General features: G+C 46.9%; 1 protein-coding gene across 2 annotated transcripts in view; it reads right to left on the bottom strand.

Moving 5' to 3' along the window:
• PEX14 (peroxisomal biogenesis factor 14) overlaps positions 1-26030 on the bottom strand; it is a 143031-nt gene that overhangs the window by 10982 nt on the left and 106019 nt on the right. For both annotated transcript variants that reach the window (XM_040263407.1, XM_040263408.1), the window contains exons 4-5: positions 21546-21674; positions 1946-2031 (exon numbers count right to left, since the gene is read on the bottom strand). In XM_040263407.1, coding sequence (XP_040119341.1) covers positions 1946-2031; positions 21546-21674 — 215 coding nt within the window. The remainder of the gene's footprint in view (positions 1-1945; positions 2032-21545; positions 21675-26030) is intronic.

Raw genomic sequence — 26030 nt, 5'->3', positions numbered from 1 at the left:
CCTGAGTGAAAACCACTATTTAGGACACGTAGGGAAGCACTTCCTATTTTGCAAAGTGTTTTCCAACCAGTGTGTTAGTTTACTACCCACAACTTAGCTGAAACTCATCAAATGTAGCCTTATGTTCCAGGTTGGAAATTTCCTAAGTATGAAAGTCAAGAAATTCTATACATGTAATGGACTAAAAACTCCATTTCGAAGATCAAAAATTCCAAGGAAAGGAACACATTCCCAGCCTGAATCTTCAGGTATTTATAAAATGAGAGCTTACCTCTCTTTTTTGCTTTTTAATTTAGCAGGTATTTTTAAAATTCTCTTGTCATTGTGACTGATCTTTTCTGTCTCTTCTTTCTTAAAGCAGAGACTAAAGATCAGAGCTTGGTGGAAACAACTGATGCTATCTCTGTTCAGCTCCAAGGGGAGCTACGCCTTCTCTTTCCACCAGATCACAGCCTGCCCGAGGGCAGCCACGTGACTAAGTGGGTCCTGCTCAGCAGAGCCAGGACAGGAATGGAGAGTTCTGTCTTCAGCCTTTCCTCCTTCCTAGTGACTGTATGCATTTAGGGACTGGCATCGACAGGCTTTGAGCACACAGGGAGAGTAGATGCACGGTGTCAGAGCAAGCAGTCCTGGGACCCACCAACATCCTGCTTCCCGATGTCTAAGGTGGAAACTTCCAACTTCAAGAATAAATGTTACACTGATAAAAGTTGATAAAAGATCAACTTCACTTCAGTCAAAAATTAAAAGAGTCCCATGAAGCGATGCGAAAACATGTTTCATGTGCTAAAAGTTACAACCTGAGGGAATCCCCGGGGGGTCCACTGATTAGGACTCCAAGCTTCCATACAGGGGACATAGGTTTGATCCCTGGTTGGGAGACTAAGACCTCACAAGATGCGTGGAACAGCGAAACAAATTTATGGCACGAGTCTGGATATTCATTCAGAGTCTTTTTCTTTTTTTTCCACACTTTTTATTTTATATTGGGAGTATAGCCAATAGTTCAGATTCTTTTCTTTTTAAATCTCCAAACGAGGGATGGAGTTGCAGGTGGCCTCAGAAAGAAAGGAATCTATCTCTGCAGGACTGGCAGAGGTTAAGTCCTCCAGCCACCAGTTTACCTTCTGTCTCTATTTTACCTACCCTGGCTCTGCATCTTCTAAAAAACACTTGCTTGCTTCAAATCAAAGTCAGTACGTGGTCACTAGTGTCTGATCAGGATCTGGAGTCAAGGAAGTAAATGCTACTTCACGCCTGCAGCTCTGCTGGAAGCAGTGAACTCTGGGGACCTGAGGGCTGACTATGAAGACCGTGAAAAACCCTAGATTTACATGGAAGCCAACACAATATACAGGAGGAAAAAGTAGAAAATATGATCACACTGAGTTTCTCAAAGCTGGTGTTAAATATTCAGGTGGAACAAGAGGGTACAGAGCGCCTGTGACGTGCTGGGAACACAGTCCTTTCCAGAGGAGCCCAGCTGCTGTGAGCATCACCACAGCCTCTTGAGGCAGGTCCTCCCGTGCCGTTTCACAGGTGAGCCCGCTGAGCCTGCGGTCACACAGCTGCCGATGGCAGGGCTGGATGTGACACTGGCAGCCGGCTCCAGCCTCCGTGGTCTTAACTGCACATAGAGAATCTGTCTTTTAAAAGGATCCAGCCTGCTCAGAGCATGCCGGGCAACGTCCTCAGTATTTGACACGGCTCCGCATCAAGGGCCCCGTCACCCTGTGCAGCAGGCAGGGACTTGGAGGAGAGATTCTGTAGGTGAGGCGGGTCTGAAGGCCTTGAGCGCACCCACCTGGGTGGGGACAGGACCAGGACTTGACCCGGACGCCCCTCCAGAAAGCACGTTCATCTGGGCACTCAGCCTCCACGTGCAGGCCCACTGCTATCCCCACGCTCAGGGCAGCACCACAGGGGTGCGGGGAGGGCAGCTTACCTTGTAGAGCTGGTGAAAGCCGAACGCGATCCCTGCCATGATGATGGCCAAGGCGCTGTAGTCTCTCCACCGGGAGCCCGCAGGGCCTGGGGTCGGGAGAAAATCTGGGGTCAGGAGGAAAGGCCTTGGGTCCCCTGGGGGCAGAGAGCGCGTGGACTCAGGCGCCTCATCTCAGTCGGGGTGTGTCTCGTGCTGACATGGGGGGTGAGCGTCAGAATGGGGCTTGGCTGTCTCCCTCCTCCTCCTGGGCCTCCAAACTGTACCGTGCCTGCCGTGGGGTGCTGTCTCAGGGACTGAGGTGGGGGTAGGGGGAGAATGGCAGAGGCAATCTAAAGACCAGGGCACAGGCTCCATGCTTGAGGAATAAAGGAGCCAGTGAGGGTGCCATAGCACCCGGGTTGTGCATGCGCACACGTTCACACGCCTCCTACATGAGCTGGGAGCCACCTGAGAGTTGGGGCCAGAGGCTGTGTTGCTGCCTATGCAGCTTTATGAAGTTCCGACGGTGCACACGATGTGTCCTGAGGGCACGGTGGGCAGTGGTGGCGAGACCACTGTCCTGTTCTGCTCTCAGTCAAGGAGGCTGGGGAGAGGAGTAGCCCACACATGACTGAATGAGCTGATGCCAGAGAGGGATTGAGAACACAGACAGGACAAGGTAAGGGGGATGGCGGGGCCTCAGTGGAGGACGATGCTGAGACCTGTGGGGTCTTGGGGCACAGTGCTCCAGGCGGGGGACAAGGAAGTGCAAAGGCTAGGGTTGACCCGTGCTCAAGCAGATGGGGGAGCCCCTGGGCCTTCCCAAGGAGGGGGCATTGCTGGCCAAGAGAGGCCAGAGAGGAGATGGGAGGAGTGGTGAGGGGAAAGGTGGGAAAGGCCGGGCCCAGCAGAGAATGCACCCAAGGAATCTGGCTGTTGCTTCACAAGCAGCGGGGTTGCTGATGGCTCTGAATCAGGGAGTAACGTGGCTGGCTCTGTGGTTTGGGAGAATGACGTGGGGAGCACCGTGGACAGCTATGGGGGGTGGGGGCTGTGGAGGCGAGAAAGCAGGAAGAGACCACCACCAGGGCCACCAAAGCAAGCGGGACAGGCCCAGGATGGAAGGTCTTGGGGATCCGGACATGGGCAGCTGGTCTACACACAGGAGTGGTCCCTTCAGCACAAAGCCCCTGCAACCCCTGAGTGAAATCCTAGCTCCAAAGTGGGGAGGAGAGTTTTCTATGCCACAACCTCCCCATGAACTGCTCATGATATGTTTCAGGTCCATAATCTGATCTGACACCTGGGGACTCTGGGAGGCACACAGGAAAGCATGAGCTCCATCTGGAGTGTCCATTGGAGCAGCCATGTCCAGGCTGCCCAGCGGCTGTCTCTCAAGGGACCAGTCACAGGGTCAGGGGGAGGGTGGCACTAAGGGCCACTGTCTCCAGAACCGTCGATGGTGCAGGACACCCCCAGTCTGTGGACTCAACCTCGGCACCAGGGAACGTGACTGAAGGTATGCACCCAAGGCACATGTGCATGACAAGGACCTGGGACTGGGAGGGGAGCCTGGGGGAGATGGGGGAGGAAGAGCCACCACACTCCCAGGAACCCACATGTGGCCAGGCCTGGCTGAAGGCTTTGTCTCCCCATAGACCTGTGGCTCCAGCCATCCCCTCCCTCCCCTGGACCTGCAGGTACTGGCCACGTTCTGGCACTTCACAACTGAAGGAGAGCAGGAGGCAGTGGTTCTGAAAGCCCCTGCTGGATGTGGGCACGTGGGGAGGAGGGGCTGCTGGCACTTGGTCTGACTGGGGAACCCAGGGGCAAAGACCTCCATGGGGATGAGGGAGAAGCTCCCCGCTCCCTGAGCTGCTGAGAGGGGCTCCCAGGAGATGGAGACAGAGACGACAGTGATGGAGGAAGCCGGAAGAGGCTCTTCTTGCCCCACCCCCACCCACCACCCGCCTGTGGACTCCACTTGAGTTTCTCAATGTGGCCCAACCCCAAAGTCTCCTGCACAGACTGTAATCAACTCCCTTCTCTGGTTTACAGTTTCTGAATAGGAAACACATGCACATGGTCTGGGCTTCCCAGGTGGCTCAGTGGTAAACAATCCGCCTGCCAATGCCAGAGAAGCAAGAGACTCGGGTTTGATCCCTGGCTTGGGAAGAACCTCTTTTGGAGGAAAGGGCAACCCATTCCAGTATTCTTGCTGGAGAATTCCATGGACAGAGAAGTCTGGCGAGCTATAGTCCATGGGGTTGCACAAAGTTGGATACGACTAAACACTCAGGCACATACACATGCACGTGGTCTAAACATCACACAGCACACGTCAGTCTACAGCAAACAGGCTTCCTCCACCAGCACAAACCCCTGTGCTCATAGTGTCGTCTTTACCCAGCCAAGAATTCTTAACGCAAACATGAGGCAACACATACAGGCAATATTTTCCTTCCCCTTTCCCCATCTCTCACTCTTCCTTTTGGCTAAAGCTGCATAATATTCCATTAAACAAATTCCCTACAGATGGTCGTTTAGATGATTTCTAGTCTCTTCCTGTTTCACACAAAGCTGCCATCAGTAAGCATGTACACACAGTCTCTCACATCCATGTAAAAGGCCATCTGTAAATGTGAACTCCTGGCAGGATGAGTCAGAGGTACATGTACCAGCAGTTGTGAGACAGCCTGCCAAACTGTGCTCCCTGGGGTTTGAACCAGTTCATTCACCGCCACCCCAACATAATGGGTTAATCACACACACAGATTTCTGCTAATACTAGGGCCAAAAAAAACACAAAACCACTACTTTGCTCTAGCTTTAATTTGCATTTATCTTATTACAAGTGAGGAGTGAGAATCTTTTCATCTGCATCTCCATTTTGGTAACTGAATGCTCCCTACTTTTCTACTCCATTTCTTTATTAATTTCCTTCATCAATTCATGGAACCTTCTTATACAACAAGGAAATGAGCCCTTTGTCTGTGACAGAAGTTGTCAAAATTTTTCCTAGTATATTTCTCTTTTGACTCTGCTTCTGGTCTGCTTTTGTGGCATGCAGTGTTTTCCTGTTTACATAAACTTACCCATCTACTCTTTTATGGACTCAGGGGTTTGGGTCATGGTGAGCCAGGACTCCCTCCTCCCCTCCAGGGTTGAGTAGTGACATTCAGGATCATGTCTACACACTGTCTACAGAAGGGCGCCCTCCTGCTCTGACCTGCACAGAACACCCTCCTCTGATGTGGAGCGACTCAGATAAGCCACAACTGCTCATGAAATGGAAAACTCTTGAGATCATCGAGGCAGACCTTTCACCGTGACCTTGAGAAGCTCCGGGTTCCATGCAGGCACCTATCTCTTCCCAGCCTGCTCTGTTCTGAGTGTCTTGGTTCCAAAATCCAGTGCAAGCTCGTTTTTAGGAGGAAATAGTGAAGACAGAGTAACTGTGCCACTTCTCAAAAGAGTCACTGTTCGTGGGGCTTCAATCCACCCCCAGAACATCCATCAGTGCTGCCCAAACCCCAGAGAATGTATTCCAAGTGGGCACATGTCCAGAACGTTCTATCCCCAGTGATTTCTCAAATGCCCACTAAACATCTTATAAGAACACAGCTGCACCGGGGCTGAGCACTGGACCAGAACCCCAAGTTTGCAGCATCCTTCTTCTTTCCTGCAAACACTCAGGGCATGCCTCTCATTCTGGGTACTGGAACCCAGGCTGAGCAGACACTGGTGGGTCAGGGGTCTGAGAATGAGGACCCCTCTTACAGCTGCTCCCCTTTCTGCAGAGTGCAACCTCCTGGAGCACAGGAGACACCTGTGGCTCCCTGCCGGCTGCACCTTCACCCCCGCGCTGCTCCTTGTTTCTGCCGTGCTCGCGTTAAGAACATTTTATCGCCCCCTGGTTTTCATTATTAATGAAAAGGGACCAGAATGATCTTTCCTAAAGTTCAGAGAGTCTATAAAGACAAGAAGCTGAAATGCCATTTTACTCGTTTTGGAGATGTGTGATACAATCCTGTCTTGTGGCAAAATGAAAAAAGAGGAAAACTAAAAAGGAGATAACTCTTCTTCCGCTGCACATCTTTCAAAGGTACAGACCAGGGTAGGGAGAAGGCACGTAGCCTGATGCCACACTAGCCTGCATCCCCAGCCATAACCACCTGGAGCCCTCGTGCTGCCCACCCTGGGGCCAATCGTTTCCAAGCCCAGTGTGAACCCCAGTGAGGGAGCCCAGGGCACCTGGGAGCTACATATAGCTTCTTGTCACTATGTTCCCGAATGTCCGGAAAATACAGTTAAGGGCAGAACACAGGGCCAGCTGCTCGTCTGCTCCAGCTCAGAAGTAAGGCAAGTAGAATGGACAAGCTCTCCCAACAGCTTCAGTGCCTCCAGGCTGACACGATGACCACCTACACACAAGGCAGACCCCGGCCAAGCAGGCAAGGAGCTTCCACACCACCCACCAGATGGGTCTCCCAAAGGACAGCTTTCTCTTCTTTCCAAGTGCAGGCCATTTGACTGAAGGTGGAGAGCTTTGCCGCATTTAAAGAACCCAGGGACAATGGTATTTTTACTATCATTCAGATTCTAACTGTCTCCAGCATTCGCCCAACAGGTGAGACCTGCCAGCTTGCCCAAGAGGCCCAGGGCTTTACCAACACCTCACAGGCTGGCCTCTGCCAGGGATGAAGATAGTCGATGGTGGCAGCATTTTTCACCCTGCACAACTGAGCATTTCCAGGACCACCTTCACGTCTGAGGCTGCAACAAGGGCAGAGGTTGAGCTCTTTGAAACTCAAAGCCTTCCTACCCTCCCGAAGACTCCATCAACTGGCCTGAACTCAGACAGTGTCCCTGGGGCCCGCCTGCCCAGAGGCTCAGGTTGTGGGTGAATCCATAGCGTATGGCAGCTGGGTCAGGGGCAGGAGGGCTGCACCCCAAGGCTCCCTAACCCTTCACTGAATACCACCTAAGCCAACGTTACTCAGCTCCTTTAGCTGTATCTCAGTCTACCAAGAGATTGTCACCTGCAGGCGAGAACAGACATCATCACATAAGAACATGTGCAGGGCAGGAATCACGCACACAACACAGCAATGTTGAGCTTGAAACCACTGAGCCAGAGACCCACGGACACCACAGAAATCCCATGACCCAGTAAAGAGGCATCAACAAAAGAGAGCCGAAAGCTGTCATGAAACTATCTTGCCGAGACAATCTGTATCCAGGGCTGCGCTGGCTGACAACATGGAGACGCTATCTATCAAGTCCCTGGGGAGACTGGTGGCCTGAGCACAGGGCTGGGCAGTGGCAGGCACTGGGCAAGTCTAGCTGTGGTCCCCAACCCCAACCCGTGGCTCACCGAGGCTGGAGCCATGACTACACAGTGGTGGATCTAGCTTCTTAAATCATCTCATCAGTTCTGCTCGCAAGGCACCCTGAAAATTAAATGATAAGACAGGCTCATCCACAGCGAGGTCCTGGATTAAAGCCAGTCTGCCAAATCAGTGCTTGTTACAGCAAAGGACTGGCAGGCTAAAGGCACAGGGAAACTGATGACCAGCTGAACGGCACCACAGGCTGAGCTGAGGACGGCTGGCAGCGGCCAGAAAGACAAACTGACCCAGAGCACAGTGACTAGAAACAGAGCAGCTCGGCTCCGAACAGAAGCACCTGGGCAGCCTGGAAGGCTGAGGGCACTACAGCAGCTCAAAAGCAGTCACACCTGGACATCCAAGGCCTGTCTTCGCATGAGTATCCTATGAAAGACGATCCTTCCCACTTCTCATGGGCTGCAACGCTATCAGCAGTGTCATCTTTAGGCAGGAAGGACACTGAGAGGCACCGCAACCTCACCCACAGATTTAAAAATACGAGTGCTAATTAAACAGTAAGAATTTAGAAGAGTCCAGAAACAGACTCATACTTGAAAAGTAAACTGATTTTTGACAAAGATGCCAAGGTAGTTCTATGGGAAAAGAATAATCTTCACAACAATTGTGCTGGGACAACTGGATATCCATAGGAGGGGTAAAAATGAACCTTGACCCTTTCCTTACACCATACATAAAAGTTAACTCAAAACAGATCGTGTACTTAAACCCAAAAGCAAAAACTATAGTGCTTCAGTAAGAAAACAGAAAAAATAGGAGAAAATCTTCGCAACCTTGGGGTAGACAAAGATATCTTAAATACAAAAAGCATGAACCATAAAGAAAAAGAAAAAGATAAAATGGACATCATAAAAATGTTAAACTTTTGGGGACCTCCTTGGCATCAAGTGGTTCATACTCTGCATTTCTGCTGCAGGGGGCAGGGGTTCGATCCCTGGTCTGAGAACTAAGATCCAGTATGCCACACGGTGTGGCCAAAAATTAAAAAACAAAAAAAAGAAAAATTAACTTTTGCTTTTCAAAAGGCCCTGTCAAGAATATATCTCTGTAGGCTGGAAGAAAACATCTGCAAAACATATATCTGATCAAGGACCTGTAACTAAAATATACAAAGAGCTTTTGCAACTCAGTAATAAAAAGGACAAACAAGGTGATTTTTTTTTTTAAAAAGACTGGGCAGTAGATTGGAATAGACACTTCACAAAAGAGACATGAATGGCCATTAAGCACATGACAATATGCCTGACATCATCAGTCGTTAGAGAAACACAAAATTATAATGAGATTCTATTACCTAAGTGTTAGAATGGTTAAACTTAAAAAACTGAGAATACCAAGTGTTGGCAAGGATGTGGAACTACTGAAATTCTCACACCTTGCTGATGGGAATGGAGAATGGCACAACCACTTTGGAAAATAGTTTTAACAATATTGTACAAAGTTAAGCATACACCCAGCATGTGACTAAGGCATTCCACCCCTAGGTATTTACTTAAAAGAAAGGAAATATCTGTGCACACACAGACTTCTTGCACGTGAATGTCATGGAAGCATTATTCATATAGCCCTAAATGGGCAACAATCCAAACAGGCATCAACAGTCAACGGATAAATAAGTTGTGAAACAACCATACGGCAGAGTCACAGGAGTCAGCAAACCCTGGCAAGCTCGCCAAGTCCCATGTCACTGTGCTTTTGTTCAGCTGTGAGTTCAGAACAGTTTTCATATTTTTAAAGGATGAGGGGGGAATGGTATATGTGACAGAAAGGTGTAGCTCACAAAGCCTAAAATATTAATTACCTGGATCAATCTCAAAAGTGTTATGTTACGACACAAAAGACTGTGCTGTATGAGCCCATTTACATGAAATTTTAGTGTTTAGTTATAGTTTCACATGAAACAGTGTAGGTTACATGAGTTAATTGAGTTAAGGTATGTACAAACTCATCAAATGTACACTTGAATTGGATTAATTATATTGTGTATAAATTACACTTCAAGAAGCTGATTGGGAAAAAAAAAAAATTAAGAATCCAGAAACAAGACTGCCATATGACCAAGCAATCATACTCCTAGATGGTCACCCAGGGGGGATGAGAATGGACGTCCACACATCCTCAGCATCATGAGTCCTGTAGCTGAAACTGGAAACAGCTTCAAGGCCCACCAACTGGTGAACTGATGGACAAAATGTGGTCCAGCTGTACAATGGAATACTGTTTAGAAATAGGAAGGATGAAACAGTGCTACATACTATCACATGAAGAATCTCAAAAATATACCAGCTGAAAAAAGGCAGATACAAGGAATCGCCTTCTGTTTGATTCTGTTTACCTGACATGTTCAGCAAAGGTAAGCTGACAGTGGTGGAAAGTAGGTGAGTGGTCACCTGCGGCTGAAGGCAAGAGTAACAGTAAATGGGCACAAAGGAGCTTATCTGGGGGATCAAAGTCCTCTAAAACTGATATATATCGCTTCGTGAAGTTCCTAATATCACTTAATTGGACACTTGAAATGGGAGTTTAATAATATGTAAAATATACCTCAACAGCTTAGAAAATTTTAAGTAAGGCTCTGAATGGACCGATGAATATATAAAGAACTGCATTTTGATAAAGGGACACACAACTCAAAGGGGACAGGACAATGTTTTCAACCTCTGGTGGTGACACAACAGGATAGCCATCAGGAAAACATGAACCTTGACCTTCATATTACACACACACAAAAATTAACTGAGAGTGAATCACAATCTCAACAGAAAAGCGAAAACAAGGAAACTTCAAGAAGAATACACAGGAGAAAATCTTTCTAACCTTGGTGTAAGCAAAGGCTTCATAGCTAGGACATAAAAACCATGAATTGTTGGGGGAAAAAAAAAGATGAATGTCATCACATTTTAAATTTCTTGTTTTTCAAAAGGCAACGTAAAGCAAAAGAAAAAGAAAAAGCTAGCCACAGACAGGGAGGAAATACTAACCATGCATATATCTGACAAAGAACTTGAATGCAGAATATACAGGAACTCTTCCAACCCAATAATAAGATAATTTAAAATGGATAAAGATTGGAGCAGTCACTTGACAAAAAAAGATAAGCACATGGATAAGCACATAAAAAGATGCTCAACGTTGTTAGTCTTCCCAGAAATGTAAACTCAAACCACTATGAGTTTCCACTACACACACACGAAAATTAAAAAGATGGAAAATATCAACTGTTAGTGAGGATATGTAATAACTAGGACTCTTGTACACTGCAGATGGGAATGAAAAACAGTACAACCACTCTGAAAAACAGTTTGGCGATTTCTTATAAAGTGAAACTTACACTTAACCTATGACCTAGTAATTCCACTCCCAGACATTTACATGAGAGAAACAAAAACACATGAAGACTTGTACACAAATGTTTAAAAGAGCTTTACTCCTAACAGCTCAACTCTGAAAACAGTCCAAAGCCTGAAGTCCATCGATGGTAAATGGACACACAAACCACAAAGCGTCCTTACCATGGGACACGGCTCTGTGAGAAAGGAGGGAATTTCTGATCTGTTCAACAGTCTAGATGGATCTCAAATACATGATGCTGAGCGAAAGAAATCAGACATGAGAGAGGACATAAGATATGATTTTCTTCATACAAAACTAGGAAAGAGGCGTCTAATGGGCAGCAACAGAAAGCAGACCAGGGGTTCCCCCGGAGTCAGGACAGGATGTGCTGCAAGGGAACAGGTCATGGGGAATTGTCTGGGGTACCAGAAATGCTCCACAAAGTGATATGACAGCCACAGGGAAGTGTACACTTGTCAAAACTCAAATTGTACAGTGAAAATGGTGCATTATTTTATGTAAAACATACCTCACTATGTGTGCTAAGTTGCTTCAGTTGTTACTGCATGGACCATAGTGTGTCAGGCTCCTCTGTTCATGGGATTCTCCAGGTAAAAGTACTGGAGTGTGTTGCCATGCCCTCCTCTAGGCAATCTTCCTGACCCAGGGGTCAAACCCATCTCTTATGTCCTCTGCATTGGCAGGTGGATTCTTTACCACTAGCACCACCTGGAAAGACCCATATCTCAATAAAGTTGTCTTTTAAAGTCTGTTCAGAAATTTTTTTTTTAAAGAGCTGTTGTTCAGTCACTCAGTTGTGTCCAACTCTTTGCAACCCTACGGAATGCAGCATGCCAGACTTCCCTGTCCTTCACCATCTCCCAGAGCTTGCTCAAACTCATGTCCATTGAGTCGGTGATGCCAACCAACCATCTAGTCCTCTGTCGTCCCCTTCTCCTCCTGCCTTCAATCGTTCCCAGCATCATGGTCTTTTCCAATGAGTCAGTCCTTCTCATCAGGTGGACAAAGTATTGGAGCTTCAGCATCAGTCCTTCCAATGAATATTCAGGGTTGATTTCCTTAAGGATTTATCTTCTTATAGACCAAGGGACTCTCAAGAGTCTCCTCCAACACCACAGCTCAAAAGCAATAATTCTTCGGCGATCAGCCTTCTTTATGGTCCAACTCTCACACCAATATAAGACTACTGGAAAAACCACAGCTTTGACTATACAGACCTTTGTTGGCAAAGTAATGTCTCTGCTTTTTAATATACTAAGTTTGTCTTTGCTTTTCTTCCAAGGAGCAAGCATCTAATTTCATGGCTGCAGTCATCACCTGCAATGATTTTGGAGCCCCCCAAAATAAAGACTCTCACTGCTTCCATTGTTTCCTCATCTATTTGCCATGGAGTGATAGGACTGGATGACATGACCTTAGTTCTTTGAATGCTGAGTTTTAAGCCAGTTTTTTTTCACTCTCCTCTTTCACCTTTATCAAGAGGCTCTTTAGTTCCTCTTCGCCTTCCACCATGAGGATGTTATTTGCCTATCTGAGGTTACTGATATTTCTTCCAGCAATCTTGATTCCAGTTTGTGCTTCATCCAGCCCAGCATTTTGTATTATGTACTCTGCATATAAGTTAAATAAGCAGGGTGACAATATACAGCCTTGACATACTCCTTTCCCAATCTGGAACCAGTCCATTGTTCCATGTTTGGTTCTAACTGTTGCTTCTTGACCTGCATACAGGTTTCTCAAGAGGCAGGTAAGGTGATCTGGTATTCCCAATTATTTAAGAATCTTCCACAGTTTGTTGTGATCCACACAAGCCAAAGGCTTTAATGTAGTCAATAAAGCAGAAGTAGATGTTTTTCTGGAATTCTCTTGCTTTTTCTATGATCCAGTGGATGTTGGCAATTTGATCTCTGGTTCTTCTGTCTTTTCCAAATCCAGCTTGTACATCTGGAAGTTCTCAGTACATGTACTGTTGAAGCCAGGTTTGGAGGATGTTGAGCATTACTCTGGTAGCATGTGAGATGAGTGAGATTGTGCAGTAGTTTGAACATTATTTGGCACTGCCCGTCTTTGGGACTGGAATGAAAACTGACCTTTTCCAGGCCTGTGGCCACTGCTGAGTTTTCCAAATTTGCTGGCATATTGAGTGCAGCACTTTAACAGCATCATATTTTAGGATTTGAAATAGCTCAGCTGGAATTTCATCACCTCCACTAGCTTTGTTCGTAGTAAAGCTTCCTAAGGCCCACGTGTTTTCGCACTCCAGGATGTCTGACTCTAGGTGGGTAGCCAAACCATCGTGGTTATACAAGTCAATAAGATCTTTTTTGTATAGTTCTTCTGTGTATTCTTGCCAACTCTACTTAATACCTTCTGCTTTTGTTAGGTCCACACCACTTCAGTCCTTTATTGTGCCCATCTTTGCATGAAATGTTCCCTTGGTATCTCTAATTTTCTTGAAGAGATCTCTAGTCTTTCTCATTCTATTGTTTTCCTCTATTTCTTTGCATTGATCACTTAGGAAGGCTTTTTATCTCTCTTTGCTATTCTTTGGAACTCTGCATTCAGATGGATATATCTTTCCTTTTCTCCCTTATCTTTAGCTTCTCTTCTTTTCTCTATTTGTAAGGCCTCCTCAGAGAACCATTTTGCCTTTCTTTTTCTTGGGGATGGTTTTGATCACTGCCTTCTGTACAATGTTACAAACCTCTGTCCATAGTTCTTCAGGCATTCTATCAGATCTAATCCCTTGAATCTGTTTGTCACTTCCACTGTATAATGTAAGGGATTTGATTTAGGTCACCTGAATGGCCTAATGGTTTTCCCTGTTGCTGCTGCTAAGTCCCTTCAGTCGTGTCCGACTCTGTGCGACCCCATAGATGGCCCACCAGGCTCCACTGTCCCTGGGATTCTCCAGGCAAGAACACTGGAGTAGGCTGCCATTTCCCTCTCCAATGCATGAAAGTGAACAGTGAAAGTGAAGTCGCTCAGTTGTGTCCGACTCTTCGCGACCCCATGGACTGCAGCCTACCAGGCTCCTCCATGGTTTTAAAAATCCCATGGGATTTTCCAGGCAAGAGTACTGAAGTGGGGTGCCATTGCCTTCTCTGAATAGTTTCCCCTACTTTCTTCAATTTAAGCCTGAATTCTGCAATAAGGAGTTCATGATCTGAGCCACAGTCAGCTCCTGGTCTCTTTTTTGCTGATTGTATAGAGCTTCTCCATCTTCAGCTGCAAAGAATATAATCAATGTGATTTCATACTGACCATCTGGTGACATCCATGAGTAGAGTTGTCTTATGTTGTTGGAAGAGGGTGTTTGCTTTTTAAAACAGAGAGCTAAAGGAAGTCAGCAGTGACTAAAACAATACCCAGCAAGGTGGGCTCTAAGTTCTCTCTCTGCTCAGTGAAGCAGCTGACATCAAAGGAAGAAGCAAGAGGTGAGAGTTCTAAATCAACTTTTTAAATGTACCCTGTATTATTTGACACATATAAAAGACTACAACATTTAGATAAGTTATGAAACATGATAGTAAGATTAGCAATCTTAAACCCACCTACTTAACCAGTTAAAACTTTCCAAACACCACAGAAACTAGCCACATCTTCCTCTCCACTCAGAAGTAACCATTATCCTGAACTTAGTATTGATTCCAACACAACCTTTCTAAGGAGAAGGCAATGGCACCCCACTCCAGTACTCTTGCCTGGAAAATCTCATGGATGGAGGAGCCTGGTGGACTGCAGTCCATGGAGTCGCACAGACTCGGACACGATTGAAGTGACTTAGCAGCAGCAGCAGCAACCTTTCTATGGGATATGAACACTGAGAACATGCCCAGCAGGATAAGGACTGCATTTCTCAGACTTCATGCAGAAAGGCATGGCTGCGAGGTTGACTTCCAGCCAATGGGGACCAGAGGGAAGGTATGTGGGTGACTTCCAGGAAGTGTCCCTAGAAGGTGACTTGCCCTTTTCCTTCCTTCTCCCCATTCTTGCTTGTTGGAGAGCAGAGGGGACAGCTGGTGCTGCAGCAGTCACACTGGAGTACAAGCTACATGTCTGCCAGGTGTGAGCAATGCCAGGGACCCTGAGGACCACCGAGCCAGCGCAGCAGCCTCGACTGCCCATGTTTACTTAGAGAAAGAGGCTTTTGTTTGGTTCAAACCACTCTTATTCGTTGCAGAATCTTATACAACTAACACAGGCTGCACTGTTAGCACAGCCATGATCCTCGCTACCTCCAGTACCAAACACTCTGTCAGTGGTCTAAGAAATCTAAGGAGAGGATTTCTCTACTCGATAGTTTAAGGTTTTCACTAACCACATGTGGTGTTTCCTCAGCACCCACAAGGCACCACACCAAGCACAACACAAAGCAAGGAAAACAGACAGCTGCTGGCCCTTGAGGAGCTGCTATTCTCAACCAGTCACAGGGACAAAAGAAGAAAAACAGTTTCCTCACAATCAGAGAAATGCTTCCTCTATCAGCAAACCAGTAACTTTTATGTAGTATAGAAGGTGAAAATCTGTGTGCTAAACTGACAGAGACATGGACAAGGGAGAAACAGAGTTCTGCCCTTTTACTTCTGGGTGGGAACAGGGAGGCTGCACATAGCACCTCCACTTACAGTCTCTGCTAGATTCACTCCCACCGCCCCCATCCCCACTTCTAAATGCCTCCCAGGACCTGTCTCCTCCGTAAGGCCCGGCGTGAGACCAGCACCTGGGGGTTTCCTTTGTTCTTAAATCCCAAAAGCTCTTACCGTTCGCACCATACAAGATGGCATGGGTTAGCAATGCCTGTCCTCTACTTCCGCAGCTGTTGGCCCGGAGGACGCAGGAGGCCTCAATGACTGGTTACCTGGGCAGAATACCCGGTCCCTCACCTTAAGTTGAGGGCATCACCCGGCACTTTTCAATTCTCAAGCACATGTCCACCACCATTTATTCATTTAACAAGTGTTTCTAGAACACCTGCTAAGTCAGAGCCTCGGGCCATAGATTAAAAACAAAAAGAAAACCCTCTGAACACAAGGAACTCACAGCTTAATCAGGAGTGAGGGCCATGTGGTGGCAAGCAGGGGACTGACGGAGGCAAGGGGCACCCCATGCCTAGTCAGGATAGAGGCATTTGAAAGGGAGTTACACCTGCCCCATTCAGCACAACCCAAGGGTGTCTTCTCTAATTACCCATGCAGCACCTGTTCGGATGGTATACATAAGTTTAATATCAGTCTAAGAACTATATGGTCAAAAGGGTAACATGGCCTCATGAATAATTAGACGACGGATTTCCAAGTACGAAGTCCTTGTGATTTTGACTGTCCTCCGTCAGGGTGATGACCTGGCCGTCACCTCCTTCTCAAGTTGTCTCTTCTGATACTCCCATCCCATGGTGCAGGCACTCTGACCATCACATGGGTTCATGTCCATGTGGCTTCGCTTTAGCTTGGATGCTCGGGGCCATCCCGTCTAGTCAGGGCAGCCATCCATGCCCCAGGTCCAGTTAGGCCCCTCCCACTCTCTGAAGAGCCCTTCACCTTGTCTGTCCCACCAGCCTCCCCTGGGCTGACCTCACAGCTCTGTTGTGTTCCCCTAACTGCCTTTCCTACTGGACACAAGGGCTAGAGGGAGTGACCAACCAGGCCTCAGTCATCCCATCCCCGGGGTCCCACACAACACCTGGCACACAGCAGGCATTTGACAGTAAATGCTCGCTCAGGGACTCAGGACAATCAAGGCTAAGTTTCTGTTACTAAACAGGCCAGCGGGAAAACAGACTGAGGAAGAACACACTTTCTCTCTCAGGAGTCCTAATGAAATGTCAAAGCCTTCACCAACCTCAGACATTTACATCCTATTTTAAGAAGAGACAACTGAAGCTGTAGGGCAGTCTTTAAAAAGCCTAAACTGTTTATCAAAGACAGCAGGTGGGGGGTGGAAGATACTTAAGCCTAAGAGAAATTATTATCGTATAAAATTTACACTGATTGTGCCTGTATCTCAAAGCTACCTCTATTCTTGTCTCTTTGGGAGGGAAGAAGAAAAGTCTGCTTAGAATGAATGAATCAATCAGGCGTTTATCATGACTTAACCTTCGGGACGCCGTTAGGCTCTGCACAGACACACACTGACTCCTGCTTTGAAGCTGAACAAAAAGAAACCAAACTGAGAAGAGAGAATGTCAGTGTTCCCCTCGCATCCTGATCTGACTTCTCCGGAGCGCATCCCGACTTCCTTTCAAGCCCTGACAACACTGGCTTATTCTCACACCAGGTGACACCAAGCTTCCCCTCGGTGTCAGCCTCCCACCACTTCCACAAAGCCTTCTCTGACTTCTCGAGCCCACATTAATTTTTCTCTTTCCTGTATTCCTGTGGAGTTTCTTGTCTGTATAATTAACTCTGGCATTAAATCACAATCTTATATTATTATCTTTTTCTTAAGAGTTTATCTTATCTCTCTGAGAGAGCCTATAAGAATCTTAAAGATCATGTTTTTAATCTCTCATGACACTGTACTGAGCTTACAGTTGTTGCTGCTGTTTAGTCCTTCCGTCATGTCCAACTCTCTGCGACACCAGATGCCTCTGTCCATGGGGTTTCCCAGGCAAGAATACTGGAGTGGGTTGCCATTTCCTTCTCCAGGGCATCTTCCCCACCTGGGGTCAAATCTGTGTCTTCTGCACTGCAGGCAGATACTTTCCGCTGAGCCACTGGGGAAGCGCTTCCGTCTGTGATCTACTGTAAATCTTTCTCAGTTCAGTTCAGTCGCTCACTCATGTCCGACTCTTTGCGACCCCATGAATTGCAGCACGCCAGGCCTCCCTGTCCATCACCAACTCCCGGAGTTCACTCAGACTCACGTCCGTCGAGTCGGTGATACCATCCAGCCATCTCATCCTCTGTCGTCCCCTTTTCCTCCTGCCCCCAATCCCTCCAAGCATCAGAGTCTTTTCCAATGAGTCAACTCTTCACATGAGGTGGCCAAAGTACTGGAGTTTCAGCTTTAGCATCTTTCCTTCCAAAGAACACCCAGGGCTGATCTCCTTTAGAATGGACTGCCTGGATCTCCTTGCAGTCCAAAGGACTCTCAAGAGTCTTCTCCAACACCACAGTTCAAAAGCATCAATTCTTCGGCACTCAGCTTTCTTCACAGTCCAACTCTCACATCCATACATGACCACTGGAAAAACCATAGCCTTGACTAGACGGACCTTTGTTGGCAAAGTAATGTCTCTGCTTTTCAATATGCTCTCTAGGTTGGTCATAACTTTCCTTCCAAGGAGTAAGCGTCTTTTAATTTCATGGCTGCAGTCACCATCTGCAGTGATTTTGGAGCCCCCCAAAATAAAGTCTGACACTGTTACCACTGTTTCCCCATCTATTTCCCATGAAGTGATGTAAATCTTTCTACTTGTGCTCAGAACCAACTCCATATTCTTTTCCAACTTTCCCAGGAAATAATATATTTCATTTTCCTTGTATATTCAAACTACCCCCCTCTCAAATAGTCTCCCAATGTCTTTTAAATACACTCACGAGTCTCACCATAGGTGCTTCATAAACACTGGCGACCTGAACTGGTCCCAATCTGGTCTCCATGTTCTCTTTGCTGACACTGGCATTTGCTAACACCTCAAAGTCAACCACAGATATCAAAAGAGGAACTGATTGGGACACCTGCCACCAAGCGGGAGGGTGGGCAAGAGGTGACAATCTGTGAGCACCGGGCTCCCAGGGGTGGTCTTGGAAAAACCACCCTCCCCCAGACGTGAGCGTTTTGGGGCTGAGCCCAGAAAATCCTATTTTCTAGGCTTGGGCTCAAAGATGGAATGTCCTTAAAAAGCCAAGAAATGGGAAGGAAAGGCTGCCCAAGCTCCAGATGTAAAATTGGCAGGAACACACATGAATGGAGGCCATAAATCCCTCCCAGGACTCAGACAATGCCTTGGTGATAAGCATGCAGATTGCACACCTAGTTCAGCAACTCCCCTGAGTTTGCTTGTAATTAAGGGGGTTAGAAAGGTAAAAAAAATATATAAACCCAATTAATCATTTAAATATTTAAAGTCAGATTTTTTTCCTGACTCCAGGATTAGTATATTTCATAACGCCAACAGCAGACAGCCTGGGTTTTTACTGGGGTTCATTTTAGAGCATGTTTAAACTAGTCAGATTGAGTGATGCTTCCAGCAACTAATCGCATGTCAAATAAAAGATATTTTATGTAATAAATTACCGCTACAAGTAATTCAAATGTCATTTATCAGTTTTATTATCAGTCAGGCAAAGTCTTGTTTCTCTATATTAATCAAAATCAAGCTTTTTTTTTTTTTTTTTTTTTTTCTGGAGTAGTTTTGACACCTCTTGGCAAAAGTACAGAAGTGGAGAGGGAGAGTCACCCCCGAGCTGAGAGGAGCAGGGTAACGGTACAAGAAGAGTGAAGCTCGACACTGACAACTAAAAACTCCAGGTATTTAAAATTACCATTACCATTGTTTTTATACTAGTGTCGAAGCAGGAAAGAGTCTGTCTCTAAGAAGATGTATTTTATTTTTAAGGCTGGGAGATTCTTAAAAATACTCCTACCCAAATACCTAAACGGAGCAATGCTTTTCCTCAGAGAGATCTGGGCAGGAGAGTGATTGAAATGACTGAATGGCACCCCCCACCCCCATTCTTCTGGCCCTCTCAGAGAGGCGATCGTTTTAACCCTTTGTGCCCACTGAAAGTAGGCAAACATATGATGTTTTAGGCCAATGCTGTGACTCACAGAATAATCTGTTCTGAGCAAGAAGTTGCCAAGTAGCCAGGAGACCGGCTCGGTATTAAGTCACGAAGGGAACAGCTGGAACAGAACAGATGTGCGTCTTAGAGAATTCTGCACCCCAGCTGCCACTACCCGTCCTCAACGAATCCCACCAAACCCTGGGCCCAGGAACACAACTGGAGAAAAAGTGCAGAGATTCAGCCTTTGATTTAAAAGAAACACGGAGTGTGTGTGTAGTGACCCAAGGCAACACAATGGATCAACAGGAACGTTAGCCAGGAAGAATGGAGTCCCAGGCTGGTGAGTGCCCGCCACTGGCTCGGAGGCCCTGGGACAAGGCTCAGCACCTGTCCTGGCTCTCTGGTCTGAGTGGGACCAGGAGACCAAAGATGAGACCAACTGGAGTTCCTGGCACCTGGCCTCACTGCCCAGCCTTATCCAGGGATCAAAGGAAAGGCAACGCCTAAATGAGACCTGTAACACACAAAGCAGATTCTAACCCACTGCCTGGCCCCTGTCCTGTCTATACGGATGACTGCACCTTCCTGTCTATGGGAAAGACGGCAAAGTGGGGGCCACAAGGTGGTTCCAGGTCATGTGGTGGGGGTCAAAACGAGTCTGGCATTTGAAATTGTGCATTTTAAAATTGGATATCTAACACTTTAAAAGCATGTTTTGAAAAAATTAAAACTTCTGAGATAGACAATTATTGAAGAGGCATTTTGAAAGACAGCAAATCCAAGGCTGAAGTCTTCACACAAAACTGAGCAATTTTCCATTGATTTGGAGTCAATTTTAACCTTTTTAGATTTTTCATAAGTGACTTAAAGATGGGGTTCTGCCTCTATTTTGGAAGCGTACATTTATTACTGGCTTAAAGAATCTTTATTCCTAAAAACATTTTTCATTTAACAACAACAAAAACCTCTCATGGGTCATGTTCTCATGTAACAGTTAAAAGCTGCATTCAAAAAGGACCTTCGGAGAAGGCAATGGCAACCCACTCCAGTATTCTTGCCTGGAGAATGCCATGGACAGAGGAGCCTGGCGGGCCCCATGGGGTCGTGAAGAGTCAGACACAACTTAGCAACAAACATGCACACACATCCTTTAGACCCAATGTGTGCAGTTTGGCTCATCTCATTAAAGATGCTTGATGTCATCATTGGTTAATTTCCTTTTATTTTCCCGCAGACTTTTTCATAGATGCTATTTTTCCAAATCTGTATGGCTTTTTTCCCCCTGTTTGTTCTGTTCTGCTGTGAATTGCTTTGGTGAACTTGTGCTAGTATACTTAGCTCACAGAAAAAAAAAAAAAAAAAAAAGACCTTCACATTTAATCTGAAATTCTCTCACAGACTGCCACTATATAAATACATGTGGTATAGCCAGGACAAGGAAGGAAGGAAGGAAGAGGGGAGGGATGGGGAGGGCTAGCTTAAACCTACTAATATTAACTTTAAAAGATAAAACTAGGAGACAAATTATTTCAGTGACCAAACAAGAATGTATCCATGAATTAGATGTTTATGTTCTTATTAGCAAAACAGCAACATGGGCTTCCCTAGTGGCTGAGATGGTAAAGAATCTGCCTGCAATGCAGGAGACCCGGGTTCGATCTCTGTGTCCAGAAGACTCCCTGGAGAAGGCAATGGCAACCAATTCCAGTATTTTTGCCTGGAAAATCCCATAGACAGAGGAGCCTGGTGAGCTATAGCCCATGGGGTCAAAAAAGAGTCAGACACTATTGAGCAACTAACACTTCAACATGCAAAATGAACTAATATAAGAAAATGAAAACAGAACCAATAAATACTTTTATAGATTCTTGCTCAAAACCAAAATACTTGAAACAAAACAAGAAACTCATTTATTCTTGTCTCTTGTGTCTTAAACCTTTGTCACATACTTAAAAGTTTGTCTAAAAGAGGACTGGGTGTGTCACACTCTTTAGAAAAACCCAAGAGCCATCTCCTATGCCCAGTCTCCCCTGGCTTGCTGAGTCTGAGAGACGTGAAGCGCTACCCTTTGGCCAGAGTCCTGAATCCCAGTCGAGGTTAAAGCAGGAGCTTGAGCAGGTGACTTACTGTATGGCTGCGAAATGAGGTGAGGGGGCTGGACAGGAACCACCTGTGTGGCTGGGCCCAAGGACGCAGGCTCATCGGCAGCCGTGCCTGACTGCTGGAAAGCCAAATCGATCTCTTCATCTGTCAGCCCTGGGGGAGAAGAGGACATAATTGCAGGTGAGTGCCTTTTGCCACTGTCCATGGCTGCAACAAAATCTTCATTTGAGAAAAGACCTTGGAGTCACAGGACGCCTAGCATCCTGTTAAGCTGCTTCCCCGATTTCGGATTCTCTGAAACCTCTCTCGGCTGCAATTTAACCTTAAGCGACAGAATATTAGCCTCAACACTGCTTCCAAATGTGGCTCATTCAATTTCCTTAATTTATCCTTGAGTTTATTGCTGCTTTTGAAGTCGCTCCGTACTGCAATTCTCCATTCTTCCCCCGAAAACAGATACCATCAACTGCAAATGTGGCTCATTTTAATCTGTAATGGTGTTAAAAAAAGAGGGGAAAAAACTAACAATAATGCATGAAAACAGACAGGGAAACAAAAAACTAATTATTGGGTGAGACGACTAATTAGTCTAGATCGTTTCTGAAGACGGGAATAATTTGCTTTATTTTATGACAAATGCAGAAATAAAAAGAAAAATCAGGACTGACTGTGATTAGTATGAATGGGATATAGAATGTAAAGAAGAAAATAAAACAAGAAAACAGATCAAAACAAGGCCAGGCCCAAACTTTCAGATGATTATTACTCTAGCCTATCACAGGCTGCCTATATCGCCTTTGGCTAGTTTTTCTTTTTCCTTAAAAAAAAAAAAAAAAAAAATCCTCCCAACACTCTACACCACAGTGCACTTGGGACATGAGGAAATAGCAGGGCGCCATCTGCAGTGGCTATGACACATGGGAGGATTTGCCCATGGAAGAATAAGAGGCAACTGAAAAACCCATGAAGACCACATGTCCAGTGGGTGCACAGCTGGGATATTTCAACAGGTCGGAGGCAGACGGGGGATGCTGGCTCTCGGGGAAGAGACGAGGGCCCCAACCGATTGATTGAGAGCTTCAGGATGGTCAAGAGTGGCACACAGGTGTGAGATTGTTCCACAGGGCAGCCAGGGAAGCGATCCTGCACACAGAGGTACTCCAGGCACTAACGGTGGGAGAAGCAGGTGGGAGGCCACTGCTAGTCTGCAAAGCACTCTGGCTGTTTTGGGAATGCCGGCATCCAGCCCCAGCCGCCACACAGAGCTTTTAAACTCGAGCTGATAGTGCATCCACATCTGCTCAGCAGCTCCCCATTAGAGGCCCTCAGCATGGTCTATCTGCCCCTGGGGGTAGATGAAGTACAAGGAGGTTCTAAGGATCAGCATCTTCCAAAGTGTGAGGCCCCGCGCTCTGTGCCAAGGGGCTAATAGCTGGAGCATATTAATGCTCAAGCGCTGCCCAAGCTCAGCGCTACCCTGCACCATGCTGGCAAGTGAGCTGGCTGCAGCTACCCCTCAAACTCCTCACGCCCCACCACAAGTGGTCAAAGGAGAATACCTGGACGACTCCAAATGGCCCTGGGCCTTCTCTCCTCTCTGCACTGAGCACTTGAGGTTCCTCCCCATTTAACACTGCGTTTCCTGTCCTCTTTACCCCAGCACACCAGCCAGTATGGGCAAGGCCACTCCTCCACGGCGTCTCAGTTCTGCTGGGTCCCCCAAGTAAGTGCAGCGTCCTCTCAATAGGCTGACATCAGGGGCAGAAGAGAGGCTGGCAGGGGGCAAAGGAACCATTCACTGGCGCTTACTGTTGTTCAGTCACTCAGCTGTGTCTGACTCTTTGCAACCCCATGGACTGTGTAGCCTGCCAGGCTCCATGGGCTCCTCTGCCCATGGAATTTTCCAGGCAAGAATGCTGGAGTGGGTTGCCATTCCCTTCTCCAGGGGCTCTTTCAGACCTAGGGATCAAACCTGGGTCTCCTGCATTAAGGACAGATTCTTTACTGTCTGAGCCACCAGGGAAGGCCATGGCGCCCTCAAATACAAGAGTTGAATTTGAGTATGTGGGGCCAGGCGGGGGACGTTCCTCCTCCCTAAGGCCCCAGTTTGTTGCAAAAAGTCTGTTTTTCTGTGTGGCGGTCTCCTAAGGACAGGGGGGCAGGGCAGATAAACGAGCTGGGCAAACAGAGAACACGCTTCCCCAAGCGAGCACCTCCCGGGCTCCAGCCCGGGTGCTGACTGCCCGTCTGTCCTTCCAACTAGGAGGGGAGCCCCATTCCGAGTTCTAGTAGGAAGGGCATGGTTTCACCCCCATCATCAACGGTTTCACCCCCATTATCAGCCATGAGAGGAGACAGGGCGCCTGTGGCATCTGCACGAGTGGCTGGTCACCGGCTCACGTCGGGACTTTATAAACCTGGTGGTTCGCGAGCCCTGTCAGTCGCTGGCTGCAAATGAGGGTAATTCTCCCAAAAGGAGCATTCGGTTGCATTCTCATTTTCCCTTTCGGCTCTTTCAAATATAAACAAGTACGATAATGTTTAGCACTGGGGAAATATATGGCTGTGCTGTGGTGCTGGGAGCTGGGGCCGGTTAAAGGGACAGGACTCCCTGCCCGTGGTCCTGCCCTCTGGCCTGGAGCTCTGATGAAGCCTATTTTCCTAATAAAACGTGTTCCCTGCATTATTGCAGCCAAGCCCACAAGAGTGGCCACGGCTTAAAGGGCATCAGCACTTCCTTCCAAGCTCTTGTTTCAGAGAGACCTTATCATGTGATGCGTCACATTTACATTGTCTGGAGTTCTGATATCCCCAGTTCTCCAGAGAAGCAGGATTTTGAGTTAGTTACAGAAAATGAATTATTTTTCTTCTTTTTTTTTTTAAAAAGAGAAGCATTTTGACAATCTCAATGAACAATATAATTTCAGAGCTGGGCCATCATACGCACCATCGACCTTATTTGACAGATTTAAAAAACAAAAACAAAAGAACTGAGGCTGAAGGAGGGTGAAAACTATGCCTCTAATCCTAGCAGTAAAAGCCTGGTGATGGCAGATGAAACCCCAGGCTCTCCGTCTCCAGCCTGGTGACTTCCCATGATGGCACAGAGTTATAGCACATCAAAAGGCAGACTCCAAAATGATGCCTGAAGCCTTCAATCTTGTTAAAATATGAGGACTGACCTATCTTCCCCCACTCCCCTCACCAGCACCCCGTCTATGCTGTTTAGTCACTAAGTTGTGCCCAACTCTTTTGAGACCCCAGGGACTGCAGCATGCCAGGTTCCTCTGTCCTCTACTATCTCCCAGAGTTCTCTCAAATTCATGTCCATTGAGTCGGTCATGCCATTCAACCATCTCATCCTCTGCTGCCTGCTTCTCCACCTGCTCTCAATCTTTCCCGGCATCAGGGTCAGGTAATAGCCAATGAATGCGGCTATACCAAAATGACACGGGAACTTAATGCCTGGATCTTACTTGCAAATGTCACCTGGACAATTTTTTGAACACCACCAAGTGACAAGGGTAGAGCGACCTCATCTCCTCATATTCTAATCAAATAAATCCAAGGCCTCTCACAGGCTGGTGCCTATGCTTCCCTTAGTGCCTTTCCTCTGGAGTGTCTGCCAGCTTAGGGAAGACTGACTCTACAGAACTCAAGTGATTCATCAGGGACTCACAGAGCTGGAGGTGAGGTGGAGTGTTACTCCTCTCCAAACACAGCACTTACCTACCCTGTCACCAGCTCCTGGTGCTGAAAGGACCCTGCCCTTACGAATGGATGGGGCATTGCCCAGGGGCTACACAGAAGACATCCAGGTTTCCACCCACCCTCACTGAGACAAACAGTGGAGAGATTAGATAGAGACCTTGCAGAATCCAAAAGGTTAAAAGGAATAATAAAGGAAACTGCCAATTGTAAATGAATTATATTTGGCTCTGAAAGCTGAGGCACAGGCTATATTATAAAAGGCATCTCTTTGCGTTGTTTACCATCACCCTGACTAATGCAGACCTTTTTTTTTTTGTTTTAAATAATCTCATGCAAATTAGACACACACACTTCCTTCCAGTTGATTGCTATCTGCAAGGAGTAATCTAACTGCAGAGGGACTGAGCAAGGGCTGAGCAGAGCAGACAGGAGAAAAGGGTGTCGTCGTCCTGTGGCAGGCAGACCTCCTCCACCGCCACCCCACCTCAAGTCATCCTTTAGCTGCTGCCTTTGGAAGAATTCACCAATTTTAGGAAAGTCTAATGTTTCCTTTCAGCTGGGGTGTCAATGACACGACCTAATATCATTAGCACTCTGCTACCTAGCGATTTGAGGAGCTACCAGCTTCTCCCCCAGTCTGTGACATGACAATTAAACTCTGTTATTGACGGAGAGCAAAACTAAGAAAGCCCTGCTCAGTTATCCCATCCCCTTGCTAGCTTTACTTAAGAGGAGGAGAAAGGGACACAAGGGGACTTGTCCAAGGTGAGCAGGCAGAGCGGGATGCCCGCCTCTTGT

The sequence above is a fragment of the Oryx dammah genome, unplaced genomic scaffold (assembly GCF_014754425.2).
Source record: "Oryx dammah isolate SB20612 unplaced genomic scaffold, SCBI_Odam_1.1 HiC_scaffold_21, whole genome shotgun sequence".
In the NCBI taxonomy this organism is placed as follows: Eukaryota; Metazoa; Chordata; class Mammalia; order Artiodactyla; family Bovidae; genus Oryx; species Oryx dammah.
The sequence above is the reverse complement of the archived record's forward strand: the minus strand, read 5'-3'. Positions and strand labels throughout refer to the sequence as shown.